Source organism: Rutilus rutilus (assembly GCF_951802725.1).
Source record: "Rutilus rutilus genome assembly, chromosome: 13".
Classification (NCBI taxonomy): domain Eukaryota; kingdom Metazoa; phylum Chordata; class Actinopteri; order Cypriniformes; family Leuciscidae; genus Rutilus; species Rutilus rutilus.
This window is the reverse complement of record NC_140218.1, coordinates 27,615,430-27,629,435: the sequence shown is the minus strand read 5'-3', so window position 1 is coordinate 27,629,435 and position 14,006 is coordinate 27,615,430. Positions and strand designations below refer to the sequence as shown.

Here is a 14,006-nt window from a genome sequence, read left to right as displayed (position 1 = left end):
CACTTGTCCAAAATCCAATTCATAACCATACTTTGAACATCAGTCTCTTCTGGCTAGGAGTGTATCATGTTGCACAGCAATTTCACATTCATTCTGGAGAGACAAATTGCTTCCTGCTGGAAATGTTTTGTATTGTGCCCAGTTAGGACATGTGTACACTGACATACTTGTGTCTGTAGGGCCAGGCAAAAATAGGTAAGCGGATGTACTACTTACTTAGTTTGATTTGATCAATGGAACCAGTGAGTTACTACAAATCTGTTTAACTACATTACCTGTATATGTGTATAACAAACTACATATACATACACATGCATTCTTCCTCAAAATCCCTTATGGCATGAACAAAAAACGTTCTCAACACGTTATGGGTTTCCAGTTCATTTATTATGGGAAAGTTAACCAGTGTTAAAGAGCTGCTTCAGAATTTGAATTCAATAACACACAGTCTGGAAGTCATTATGTGGTCAGCCCACAGGCAAATGCACAAAAATAAAGGCAAAACACTAAAAAAGTCCAGTCCTTCAAAACAACACATATTTGAATATCAGTGCATTACAGAAAGTGGAAAATACTTGACACATTCTTAGACATCAATTTTCAGTAGTTGGATTGTAGTGTCTGTTTCTGTGACACTTGGTTACGCTCTCAAAGAGATGGCATAAACTGAGACGACTTAACATCACGCTCTTCCATGTATATTTATCCCAGATGCCCGAACCATGCAGTTCCTGTGAGAAACGTTCACGTTCAAACTATGGTTTTCTAAAAACACTGCAGAAAAAAAGTCTTTGCTTATGTGACTGGACAAAAAAACCCAGTGGCTAATCTTTGTTTGTGACTCACAAAACAAAACATAAAAAGGTGGCTAATCCATCTGTCTTGGAAGCTCATTTGTTCAACAAAAGTTCAGAACAGTCACTTGGCATCGAGTCCTTCCATGGCTGAAAAGCATCTTTAAACTCCAGCAGATGCCGTTTTAGAGTCATTATTCTCTCAGCTGCCTAATATGGACATTTCAGGCATCAGACCTGCTCTCGGCAGTTAGGTCAGCAGTGGCACTCCCCTTATGCGACGAACGAGGTTGGCCAATCGTTTGGCCAGCGGTGGACTCGGTTCATCCACCTGGAACGTGCGGGTCAGCAAGTTGTAAAAGGAGCCGTACCCCACCGCGACCACCGTGCAGGTGAGGCAGATGACGTTGTAGGGCATGCTGAAGTCAGGCGTGGGTAGATTTACCAGCAGGGGTTCGGTGTACACTCGAACAAAGTAGCTTGATTCTTCTTTGACTGGGATACTGGAAGTCAGAGGTGAAAATGTTACGAAGAACCAAAACAAATAAGGCACACTTATTTACTATTAACACCAAGGCCAGTTTATACATACAAACTGCTAAACAACGGTTGGTCTTGTGTGAAGTTGGTGTTCATTGCAACCATACTTGGCACAAGGGCGCTGACCACAGAGGACCTGCAATAACATTTATGGCACATCAGTCAGATATAGGGAGTGGCAGACAAGATGAGTAACAAACTTACGACAATATTTACATTTTAGCATATATATTTGAATTACAAAAATAAATGTATCTTTCAAAATACTTGATAAGCAAGAGTCTTACCCAACGTAGAAGCCGTGGTTGGGATCAGGGGTGTACTCAGTCCATTTGAGCAGGGCCCTTTCAAACTGTACCGTGACCTCTGTCATCGAGTGAGGCGGTAACTGGATCAGCATCTCCAGTAGATGAGGACGATGGCGGTCTTTAGCGGGCTGGTAGTGAATGTAACCTACAGGACAAGGAACAAAGGTCTATAAACTCTTTATGCTCCTGAGCATGAACCAGACCTTTTCTGTCCACTAAGGATGATTAAAAAAAAAAAAAAAAAAATTTATTATTGTGCCTTTAATTTTTTTTTACTTCCTCATTTTAAAGAATGTTGAAACTACATTTCCCTACTCAAGACGATCCCTATCTAAAGCTACTCAATGCGCTGAGTTGCGCTTTGGGAAAACATCTTTGTTGTGAATCTGGAAAGGTCATCATCTCAATTGTCACATCAATTGCCTTGAATTGATGGCTGTATTTCTGACCCTGAAGTACTTCCTCCAACAGTTAAGGGGCTACCATGTCCTAGTGCGGGTGGACAACACTTCAGTAGTCACCTACATAAATCTCCAAGGCGGACTGCATTTGCGCCGTCTGAACAGGTTCTGCTTTGGACTCAGGACAAGTTCCTGTCCCTCAGGGCGATTTACATCCCTGGGCATTTGAATGTGGGAGCAGTCTTTCTGTCAGGCTGTGACACACAGGGAATGGAAATGCCACCCCCGAGGTAGTCAAACAGGTTTGGGGAAGATTTTACAAAGTAGAAGAGAACCTCTTCGCTCTGCTCCCAGTAGTCCTGGCCATGGTCCGTCAACAAGTTTTTACTTGTTTCACTTTTACAAAGGTGCATTGTCGAGAATGACAGTAATGTAGCGTGATTTGCTAAGGCAGAAAAACTCAGCACGCAATCTGTCATATGCACGCTGCTTGTGTGGATGCAGTCAGTTTTCACTGCAAAAGATGAGGACATTTGATTGGATGTCAAGTATTTACAGCATTTTTCCAGTTAGAAATAAATGCTCGGTTTTGGGTAGGGTAGAATTAAATGAACGGCAAACCTCAGCATTTTGTACGCGTACCCCCTTCTGTCACCTCACATACCCCAGTTTGGGAACCACTGCACTAGCCTACGTGGTGCGTGGTCAAGCTTTGCCTTTAGGAGTCAGGGCTTATTCCACCAGGGGGGTTGCATCCTCCAGGCCTTTGGTTAGAGGCGCCCCCTTGCAACAAGTATGTGATGCGGCAGGCTGGTCCTCTCCGCACACATTTTTCATATTTTATAGTGTGGATGCTCATGTTACTACGGGCTCACATGCCCTTGAGGCGACAACCCAAGCTCATGTCTCGTGTTTGTGCGCACACATTACACAACCTTGAAGGGTCCAGACATTTCCAGTGTGGTAGCGTTGGTATTCTCGTTCCCATAGCGCCAACTCAGCGCTGCATTGAGAGTAGCTTTTGATAGGAAACATCTTGGGTTACTTGACTGTAACCCTGTTCCCTGAAAAAGCAGTCTCTTCAGACAAAGTGACCTGAAAGCGCACCCGTTTTTCATCTACTTATACCTCACGAGCGCGCATTTCAATGACGTCAGAGGTTTTTTAAAGTTCTTGCCGTGTTTGCCACACATACTTCACAACCGGTCAAACAAAGATGGTTTCCCATAGAGCTAACTCACTGCGCTAACTAATAAGTGCAGCATCTCGTTCCCGCTTTTTCAGGGAACAGGGTTACAGTCACGAGACGTTTTAACTTCCCCACTACAATACATTTATAAATCTAAGAATACAAGAAGTATATATAAGTTTATAAATATATATGCCACTATACTGTATGTTTATGAAAAAAAATATTTATCTATGCATTTATATATCAAAAACATGCTCTCTAAATTTATATTATAGTACATTTAAAGATGATTCAAGTGCCCATAATTGAAGAAGTGCGCTAAAACTAGCAATACATTTATACAAACCATACATAAAGTTTGCAATCCAAGATAATTGTAGAATAAACTCACTGGGTTTGTTATCACGGGTCTTGCTGGTGACTGTCAGGGTGTGAATGTACAGCTGCAGATACCAGGGCACTGAATCCATCAGCAGTACAGGAAAAGCCCGATATGGGTGGTTATTATAGATGACTGTGTGAATTTCCCCTGTCTGCAGCCCAAAACCAGCCACGTACCGCTCTGCATGAAGCAGAGGACGCAGCATATCACCTAAAACACAACCAGAGATTTAAAGAATCATATTTAAAAATGAGTATGTTCCAAAGTACATTAGATTGTTACCATGTAACAATAACGTAAATAGTTCCAGTTATTTTTACCTTTTATATTTTTATACAATAATAATGCTGAAACCATCATAGTTTTACAATGGCTATCATAGGGCAATCAGGATAAAGTCCATAAGAAGAACACCATAATTTAAACTCATTCATACCGCTGTCCCCTTTCCAGCGCAGTAGGAGATTGAGTGACCGTGATTGGCCAAACGTCTCAGCTCTGGTCAGGTCATATACTGAATATGTCCTGCGATCCCCCAGCACTACAGCTTGGCTGAGCAGAGGAGTGGCAGGACTCAACTCAAACAGCTCCCCCTGTTGGACAAACAGCATAACGCTCAAATGACAAATCATCACAAATCAGATAGAAAGTATTCATGGTCTTTGTTTCACCTCAGGGTTGTCTGTGATGTCCACATAGACTTTACTAGAAGAAGCAAGAGGACATGCCTCTGTCAGTGTTCGAGAAAACATCTTAAACAGGGACCACTCTGTCGAAAGATGATAGTGCAGAGTAATGAATATGCAGACGGACTGTGCATAGTATTTGCTTCAGGTGTGTAACTGCAAAAATAATGTATGAGGTGCACCAAAGCTTATACAAAGTCTAGACACTTAGATTTAGATTTCTTATTCATGAGATTTAGGCAATATTGCAAACCTGTGAAACTCATGTAAACAACACTTCAATCAAATTAAGGTTATAATAGTTGCAACCATAATCATTGTAAAAAATGACATCTGCTGATTTTAATCGCAATATTCAGACATGTAACACTTTAATCGCATTTATTCCATAATGACCAAAGTGCACAAGCATTTTTTGGGGCTGGTGAAGAAACGGAGTTCATGTTGACAACGTTGTGAAACATGAATATAATGCAGTATATTGATGGTCGAAAATTGTATTGGGAGACATTTTAGCAAAGAATCAACAAACAAATCCATGTGCGCTGGAAGAGCTTGACCAGTAACACATCTACTGTATGTGCTGTGCATTGGGGTATGTGAATAATGGTGGCAAAAACAATCACATTTCTTAAAAAAAAATCAGAATAACGAAAATCGTATGTAAACAGGAGTGAAAGGTTTTGCTTGTGACATGTAAACATCTTACTGCGATTAACTCCTTCCTTACTCTGATTAAAGGAACACTCCACCGTTTTTTGAAATAGGGCTTATTCACCTTCTTTCCTACATTTAGATAGGTGGGCAAATGCATTTTTGTCTCAGTGCATGCATTGTTTTAGTTTGACAGGGTCGGCCCTAGCTTAGCTTAGCATAATGAATGGAATCCTTTGTTGCCAGCTAGCATGTCATGAGTAAAAGTAATATATAAAATAAAAAAAACCCACCTAATTATTTCTTGTGGCCTGCGTTTTCACAACAAGTACAAATAGTGATGCAGATTAACACTAGGCAATTTCCTATGCAGATATTGACTTGGGACTATATTAGGGGGAAGCACAGGCGAAGCACTGCTACTTTGGTGCAGAGATATCACGCCCAAGTAGCAGTGCTTCGCCTGTGCTTCCCCCTAATATAGTCCTTAATATATAAGTCAGTATCTGCCTAGGAAATCGCCTAGTGTTAATCTGCATCACTATTTGTACTCGTTGTGAATACGCAGGCCACAAGAAGTAATTAGTTTTTTTTTTTTATATCACTTTTACTCAGGACATGCTAGCTGGCAACAAAGGATTCCATTCATTATGCTAAGCTAAGCTAGCGCTGACCCTGTCAAACTAAAACAATGCATGCACTGAGACAAAAATGCATTTGCCCACCTATCTAAATGTAGGAAAGAAGGTGAATAAGCCCTATTTCAAAAACCGGTGGAGTGTTCCTTTAATGGAAATAAATAGTCACATTATTGGTGCACATCAGGGTGGGAATTATACCGCGGCCACGCGGCCATGGCCGCCGTTGCCCTACACTTTGGCCTTCATGCCCCGTGAAAAAAAAATCATCGTACGGCCACAGTGGCCTGTGTGCCCTGGCCCTGTCCAAGTTCCACCCAAGTAGTCTCTGAACTTCAATTAGTTTGTGGATTCGCGCAGGTGCAGTGTCATAATCACATCGATGATCTCACGCATCAAAACAGCAGTGCAAGAAGCATGTAACGTCAGCACCAACAGAAGAACGACACTCTGTTGTCGAAACTGGGGCATAGATATACACACTAGATTTCGCCTTGGCTACGGCATTCGTTCATGAACTGCCGTAGCCAAGGCGAAATCTATATGTCTATCTATGCACCAGTCTGCGCACACGTCACACAGCAGGAAGCGCGGGCGCCCTCAGATCACTTGGACTTCGCTGTGTTACAAGAGGTAAAAACGATATAAATACTGTTCGTTTTCTCACACAAACCGCTCGTTTCGTGTCTTAGGCCATCAATGTGTACTTACGATGGGGAATTGTTTCATTTGGACGATGGGGAATTGTTTTAATTTGGACTCTGTGGATGGCTGCTCTTTGAGACCGTGACCATAGACCTGCATTATATGACTGACAGACAAGAACGGTTTGACCTAAAAATATCAAAATCTATTTGCTAGTAGATAAGTGCCCTTTTCAGAAAAGGGCCCTATGCAAGGTTCCAGAGGTAACGGCGTCGGCGCACTGAAGCGTTTTTTTTAAAATAGTTCAGTTACTATAAGATTTAATGTTATTACCTTGACAAACTATAACTTACATCATTAAAAAGATATAAGACTCACGTTTCAGTATTTGAACACTATTGTATTCTGAGAAATTTATATTGACAGTTATGTCTTAATTTGTGTCAGGAGTTATGAAATGCAAAAATGAGTCGATACCTTTAATATGAATTATGAGCGTCAGACGCTCCCATTCATAAAAAACTCCTGTGCTGTCGTCATGAAAGCGATTCACAAAACAACGTCCCTCACGGCTTTTAGCTCAAAAGTGTGCAGATTTGGAGAAATATTGATATATTCTCAGTTTACATCAGATTTCTATTGACAGGAATAATATTTTATTGAATTTATAGCCAAATGCGTCGATGTAATCATTATGAGCGCTGTATACTGATGTGCTGTGTTTTCAATTCATACCAGCAGCCTGAGGGCGCTCTACTGAACATTATAGTCCATATTTGAAACACATGAAGAAGAGCGTTAGACAATGCAGGAAATTATTAATTTATTGGCATTTGTGTTGTTTCTGAATGCTTTTATTGGCATTTGTGTTGTTTCTGAATGCTTTTATTGGCATTTGTGTTGTTTCTATTGTTGTGTGAGGGTGTATACCTTCTGGATGTAATGGCGCTCTCTCTCTCTCTCATTAAAAAATGTTTTTTTTTTTTATTAAAAAAGTCATAATCCATGTCTTATTCCAAATTAGGATGTTATGGTATCAATCTGAATGGGAAAACCATCGAATTGTACGATGGCCTTTGTGCCCTGTCATATGGCCTTGGTGCCCCTAAAAAAAAAAAAAGGTGGAGGCCAAATGGCCTTGCCCCTAAAATTACATAATTCCCACCCTGGTGCACATGTAAATGTAGTCTTTTTTAAACAGGTTTCTCATACCGAGCAATATTTCAGAAGTGGCAGAGAGACGAATGGCTTACGTATAGTGGCCGCACTGAAATGGGAAAGGAGATATTCTTCTAACATCGAACATTAATTTATTACTCACCCTTTTTGCCTTGGCCTGAAGTGAAGAGATCAAACACAACATTGAGAGTCTGTCTCAGCTCCCATGCTTTATTTGTGCAATGTTCATCCTAAAAGAGAACATCTTGAGGGTCATCGGGATGCAAGGAATTTTCCAGACAATGTACAGTCTGTGCCAGAACATAATTTCTGTATTTTTAAAGAGAGCTTTGAAAAGACCCTAACCTGACAGACAGGTCTGATGTGAACAGCCTGAGAGTGGAAACTGCTGTGAAACAGCTTCTCTGACTTCATAAGAACAGCCAGACCTGCCTGCAGAGAAGAAAAAGGCATAAATCAATGCATTTAATGCCTTCTTTTAAATGACCAATTATTAAAATCACAGGCGATGATCTGAACCTTAGAACCACAAGGGAGAAGTTTCTTCCAGGGTGTCAGATTCTCAGTGCACACGATTTCACGTGGTAATGTGGCATATCGTAGAAAACGGTGATCTGTAGCTGTTAAGAGAGAAAAATATCAACATCAAGTACATAAACGTTAATTTGTTGCTTTAAAAATATAGTGTGAGCTTTCAGGGTGAATTTAAATAAAGATAAATCTCCTGCTGATGTTACACTGACTGAAACCTAAAGGTTCAACAATTAAAGTCGCAAAGTAACGCATTTTCTTCCGTATTGTGACGTACAAAGTAAAAATAAATTATTGGGAAAAAAATTATGGCAGGGACTTGGATCTGTCCATCTGTTGTTGATTCGATGGAGGCAGATCTCCACATAATAAGATCAATAATATGCATTTAAAAATGATTTCATGCCAAACAAGTGCACGTCAGAATGAATGACCTCCAGTTGCTTCATCACTGCAAACTGCTGTCAGTGTGAACACGCTCACTCTATAATGAACTCGAAGGGCCGTACCATTCCCCAGACCCAGCGGTTTAAAAGAAGCACTGGGCTGTACTGTGTTGGTCAGGTCAATGAAGTTCAGAGACGCACAGAAGATTCCAGAGAGGACGTTGGTAAGCTCCTTCCAGTTTCCATCCACACTGAGAATTCAACAAAAGTCAGTGGACTGTTAATCCATTTTGGGGTTACAATCTATTCTGTTCAAATTGCAGAATAAATATAATATGCTTATGATTCAGGGATACTTTAAAATGATTTTCACAACTGATTAAAGCACATATAACTACTCACTCGCTGACTGTGTGATGGAACCAGACCCACAGCTCTGCTCCAGGTGGAGAGGGGATGAAGGGCTGCCCCCACTGCATGGTCCTCCAGAAGCCCTGCGTGAAGGAGATGTGCAGCTCTCGCACTGAAAACTTGGACAGCACTTGGCCGAGGGATTTGGGGAACAGCCGGTAGTGAGAAACTGTAGGCAAAAAAAAAAGACAAATCATGAAAACAAATGTTAAAAAGCCCCTATTATGCTTTTTCAGATATTACCTTTCATATAATGGGTGATGTGAAATGTGAAAGATCTGCAAAGATCAAAGTGCACGATAAATGGAGTTATTGTCTCCTAAAAGAACGATCAGGATCAGAATGGCCTGAAATTGTCAGTCGTCAGTTATTGCAGTCTTACTTCCTGCACGAACCTACGTAGGTTTGAAACAAATTTGCACAATATCAGCCTATGGTCTTCATTGGCTGCCCGCGAACAACGTCTACTTTGACCCTCAAACACTGTAGTTGCGAAAGATCCACTTTGCATGAACTTCCAAAGGATGAGAACTCAAAGGCTCGAATTGATACGATAAAACAGACACCATCATTAATGTTCATATCACTGTGTATGCAGTGTTGCTTAAAAGGCATCCCACAATGCACCTTATGAAAATGGTTGAGAGAAGCTCCAAGTGTGCAGAGTTGTGGGTGTTGCTTTAAAATTGAATGAGATCATTTTGATTTGTTTAACATTTTGGGGTCTCTACTTAAAGGAACACGCCGACTTTTTGGGACTTTGGCTTATTCACCGTATCCCCCAGAGTTAGATAAATCCATACATACCATTTTCATCTCCGTGCTTGCCGTAACTCTGTCTGACGCACCCACTGCTAGCCTAGCTTAGCACAAAGACTGGAGGTAAACGGCTCCAGCTAGCATACTGCCTAGAGCCCTGCACGGGGCAAAACCTCCAGCCCTAACCGAGACCTGGCCCGTGGTGTTCAAGCCCTAATCCGACCCCAGCCCGAAAACGTCTGCAATTTTTCAGCCCGAACCCGACCCGAGACCAACATCAATATCACTTTAAGCTCTCTCTGACACGCGCTCTCTGATGCGCGCAGTCTCTGCTAGACGCACACACATACGCTACTAGGTAAAATTTTATTATAGGCCTCAAACATAACTACCACCACCGACAATTATGCCCACAAATATTAATACAGACTGTCCATTACAGATATTATATAGCCAAATGTGATCCAGCAGTAAATAAAGATTTACGGCCTACCTTTTTTTGATGTCAAATAACTTTAATGAAGAACAACGTTTCAAAGAACTCTTCGCCAACTGTTAAATAATATAAAAAAATTTAATAAAGAAAAAAAAAATCCGTTGAACCAAGTAGGCTCATTCACTGTTTATTCGCGATCGTTGTGAAGAAAAAGAATAGCATCCACTGGTGAAGGCTTCAGGCTCGGGAATCAAATCAAAACTCTTTCAAAATGCAGCTTTTCCTGAAGTATTGGGAACTTTTAGTAACTCCTTACGCTCCAACTTCTCCCTGATGCTCTGCATGGTCAACTGTCACCTTTGCATTGCACGCACGTCGCGTTACTCGCATGATTGCATATTGCGTTGCATATTTGTAATATTATCAATATAACAATATTTCATACAGTAGCCTGCGCTCTGTACGTATATTATGGGCTCGATGAAAGGAGAAAAGCTAAATGAGCCCGAGTCCGACCAAAGCCCAATCTGTAAAAAAATTTTTTTAAATTAGTAAAAAAGACCGACTGCTCCCAATAAGTGACAAAATAACGCCAACATTTTCCTATTTACATGTTGTGATTTGTATAGTCACAGCGTGTACGAATAACATGGTCACATATTCTCAGAAGGCGAAGCACTGCTACTTGGGCGGAGTGATTTGCTCGCAGCGCCTGAGAAGCCCTGTGGTGAGGAGCAGAGTTCGCTCAGAGTTGGAGTAAATCACTCCGCAGAAGTAGCAGTGCTTCGCCTTCTGAGAATATAGTTCCCAGTATGTATACGGTTAGAAGATGGTTGTGTCTCATGTGACCTAGTTATTTGTACACGCTGTGACTATACAAATCACAACATGTAAATAGGAAAATGTTGGCGTTATTTTGTCACTTATTGGGAGCAGTATGCTAGCTGGAGCCGTTTACCTCACGTCTTTGTGCTAAGCTAGGCTAGCAGTGGGTGCGTCAGACAGAGTTACGGCACGCACGGAGATGAAAAAGGTATGTATGGACATATCTAACTCTAGCTTTTTTTCATCAGAAGATTATCCAATGCCAGTACAATATGCATCTGCACAATTCTAACACTTCCACTTACAAATGATTGGTTTAGAAACAGTGAACAAGAAACTTGAACAAGAAAAAATGTAGGGTGGGACAGCTCGGACTTGATTTTTACCTTCAGGAAATTGTTTGGAACATTGTGGTTTGCTATGCTGTGACATTACACACTGACAGGTCTCATTTTTGTTTATGTTGTACAAAAAGCACATCTCAGAGTCTGTAATTTGGAGTATCTGTTGTGGCGCCAGTGAACACGTCATCATCAGAGAAGAGAAGTCGTTGCAAGAGCAAGGGGAAATTATTTTGATTAAAGGTTATTATGAGGCACATGAACATTAGTGATGTGCAGAGATAAATCATTTATAATAAATACTGTAATATTCCATATTATTCCAAGAAAATAAGATTTGTCCTGGTTCCTTGTTTGAATGAAGAACTAGATTTGACTTCATTTTTCTAAATCCATTTACTTTTCTTTCTTTTTTTTTTTTTAAAACGTATTATATTTATATATTCCATGTGTGTGTATTTGTCCGTGTGTAATATGCTAGCAAGCTTTGTGATGCACAACGACAAATACTTTAGGTGATGGGTCTCTTCTACAGCGATGATAACTCACCTTTCTGTCCCTCTTGGAGGAAGTCAGTATCCCATAGTGTGCGGAACTGGAAGCTGGCATAAATGTCCCCGGAGTGCAGGGGCCGGATGACCAGCTCCTCCTCAAACTGATCTTTCGCCGGTGCTAGTCTAAAAGATTCGCTGTCTTTCGTGCCATCGCTTCTGTCCAGCTCAACATCAGTCGACTGCCATTGCCGTTCATTAATTGTCTCTCCAGCGATGCTTTCATCGGCATTCACTCCTCGCAGAGCGTCTGATACGCTCTGTTTTTCTCCTGTATTGTCGTTTGACTTTTCAAGCGTGTCACAGCTACTGGGCTGAGCTAAACTAGAAACAATCAAAATGATTACTAGAGACAAACCGCACCTGTGCGCTGCCATTTTTGCTACGGTTTCTCTCCCGGCAACTCTTCCTGGATGTGGTTGACAGAATTGACCAATCAGTGAAGGGTATGTTGAAGTTTGACCAATGGGAGAGAGGAATCTAGAATTTGACCAACAGGAGGAGAGATTCTTCTGTTATGGTCAATTCCACGCAACAGTGCGCAAGATTATAATTAATTGTAAATAAATATCAGTATTATTCTAAATATCAGTATTTATGTGAAGGAAGAAATGCTAGATTAACTTTATTGCTATTCAGAAACCCACTATAAGCTCATTAATTACTACTGGACTGTTGCACTTTAATATATTACAGGGGGTTCTGATGTTATGAATAATATAGCCTAGCTATTAATAATATCGCAAGTAATGATGAATAATTATTTGAAGAACGTTGCTAAGACTACATCAAGTACATTAGTTAATTTCAATGTAACTACACGTCTCTGCCTGCGGTGTCGCTCTTGGATGCTCAAAGATCCTTGAAGTATCTTCTTCTTCTTCTTCTTCTCAAGTTTAATGGCGGTTGGCAAATCCTTGAAGTATCTTTGATTTCCTTTGGTTTAAAATACTCGTTGGTTCAGATTCGTTCAGTGGCCCTTACCGCACCAGTACCTTGTGGCAATTGAGTGTCATATTGTGTTAATATAAATCATTTATTTGATGTTCTGAATAATAATGTGGAAGCAGGCTAGTGAGGAGATGAGTTAACCTTGTTCGGCTGATGATGTTCAATGTCCAATGACAGACTCTGTAGTCCCATTTAGCCACTTTGACAAGATCGCCTTTTACAAGACAAGTAAAACCTTAGACATTAACTAATTTAAGAGTAAGCGTGGAGAATTATATTTAAATGACTCACAAGAGGGTATTACTGATGGCATTAAAGGTGCTATAAGCGATCTCACGCGTTTTTTAGGCTAAAACATTTTTTTTCACATACCGCAAACATCTCCTCACTATCCGCTCGCTGCCTGTCCCCTGAACACACTGTAAAAAAACACGGTCTCTGCAGACAGCCCACGCTCCACAAACTGCAGCAAAAACAAACTGAGCAACAAACAGAGCGACCCGCACCACGAAACATAACAAACTGTTCCAGCCAATAACCGACAAGAATGATGTGGGGGTGGGGTTCGGGGGTTAGTACGCGGATGAGGAGGAGGGAGGGTCTAGCTAGCCTCCGTTTTGTTTGATAATAATTCAAACATCAACAAAAGGGTTACGCCAACCGAGATCGCTTATAGCACCTTTAAGAGGGTATTACTGCACACTTACCCTTAAATGAGCAAATGTCTAAGATCATTTAATTTGTTCATGAATAAGATTCAGTCCAGTTTTATTCAATAAGTTTATAAACAAAATCCAATCCAATCCAAATGTTGCTTAGCCTCAAAACACTCAGCGAAGGGGTTAAGGTGCGTTCACACCACGTTGAAATTACCGTAATTTCGAGATTTCAACTTGTAAAAAGCGTTCACGTCCTCCAGAGTTGTAGGCTAATTACAGCTTGTAAGATGGGAATTTTCGGAGAGCTCCTACTTGTACCACAGATTCATTTAGGTGTTGATGGTGTCACATAGAAACTCATAATTCACAGTCTGAGGACGTGAACAGCTCCGAATAAAATGTCATGTGTTGTCATATCGAGTCTATGGTAATTACGACTTGGCGGGAATGCAGCATTATTAAAGGGTTAGTTCACCCAAAAATGAAAATGATGTCATTAATTACTTATTCTAACATCATTCCAAACCCGTAAGACTTTCGTTTATCTTTGAAACACAAATGAAGATCTTTTTGATGAAATCTGAGAGCTACAGCTACGCTACGACAGACACTTTCACGCTTCAAAAAGTTTATAAAGAGATCGTAAAACGAATTAAAATTTCAAAAAATTTCTGAAGAGACAATATCGCTTTATATTATGGACAGTTTGAATTTAGGTATTTATTCTATAAACATTG

The 14,006-nt window shown here is 40.6% G+C and overlaps 1 protein-coding gene across 1 annotated transcript; it reads right to left on the bottom strand.

Annotated features, from left to right (window-relative positions):
• Window positions 1-523: 523 nt before the first annotated feature.
• Window positions 524-12,074, bottom strand: pigt (phosphatidylinositol glycan anchor biosynthesis, class T). The gene is made up of 12 exons (XM_084427608.1): window positions 11,658-12,074; window positions 8,739-8,916; window positions 8,460-8,587; window positions 7,939-8,039; window positions 7,765-7,851; window positions 7,562-7,649; window positions 4,289-4,386; window positions 4,054-4,210; window positions 3,627-3,827; window positions 1,622-1,787; window positions 1,387-1,470; window positions 524-1,297 (listed from the first exon to the last, which is right to left on the bottom strand). Exons 1-12 carry the CDS (start codon window positions 12,034-12,036, stop codon window positions 1,045-1,047), a joined length of 1,920 nt encoding a protein of 639 aa, XP_084283734.1. The 5' UTR covers window positions 12,037-12,074; the 3' UTR covers window positions 524-1,044.
• Between the last annotated feature and the right edge of the window lie 1,932 nt (window positions 12,075-14,006).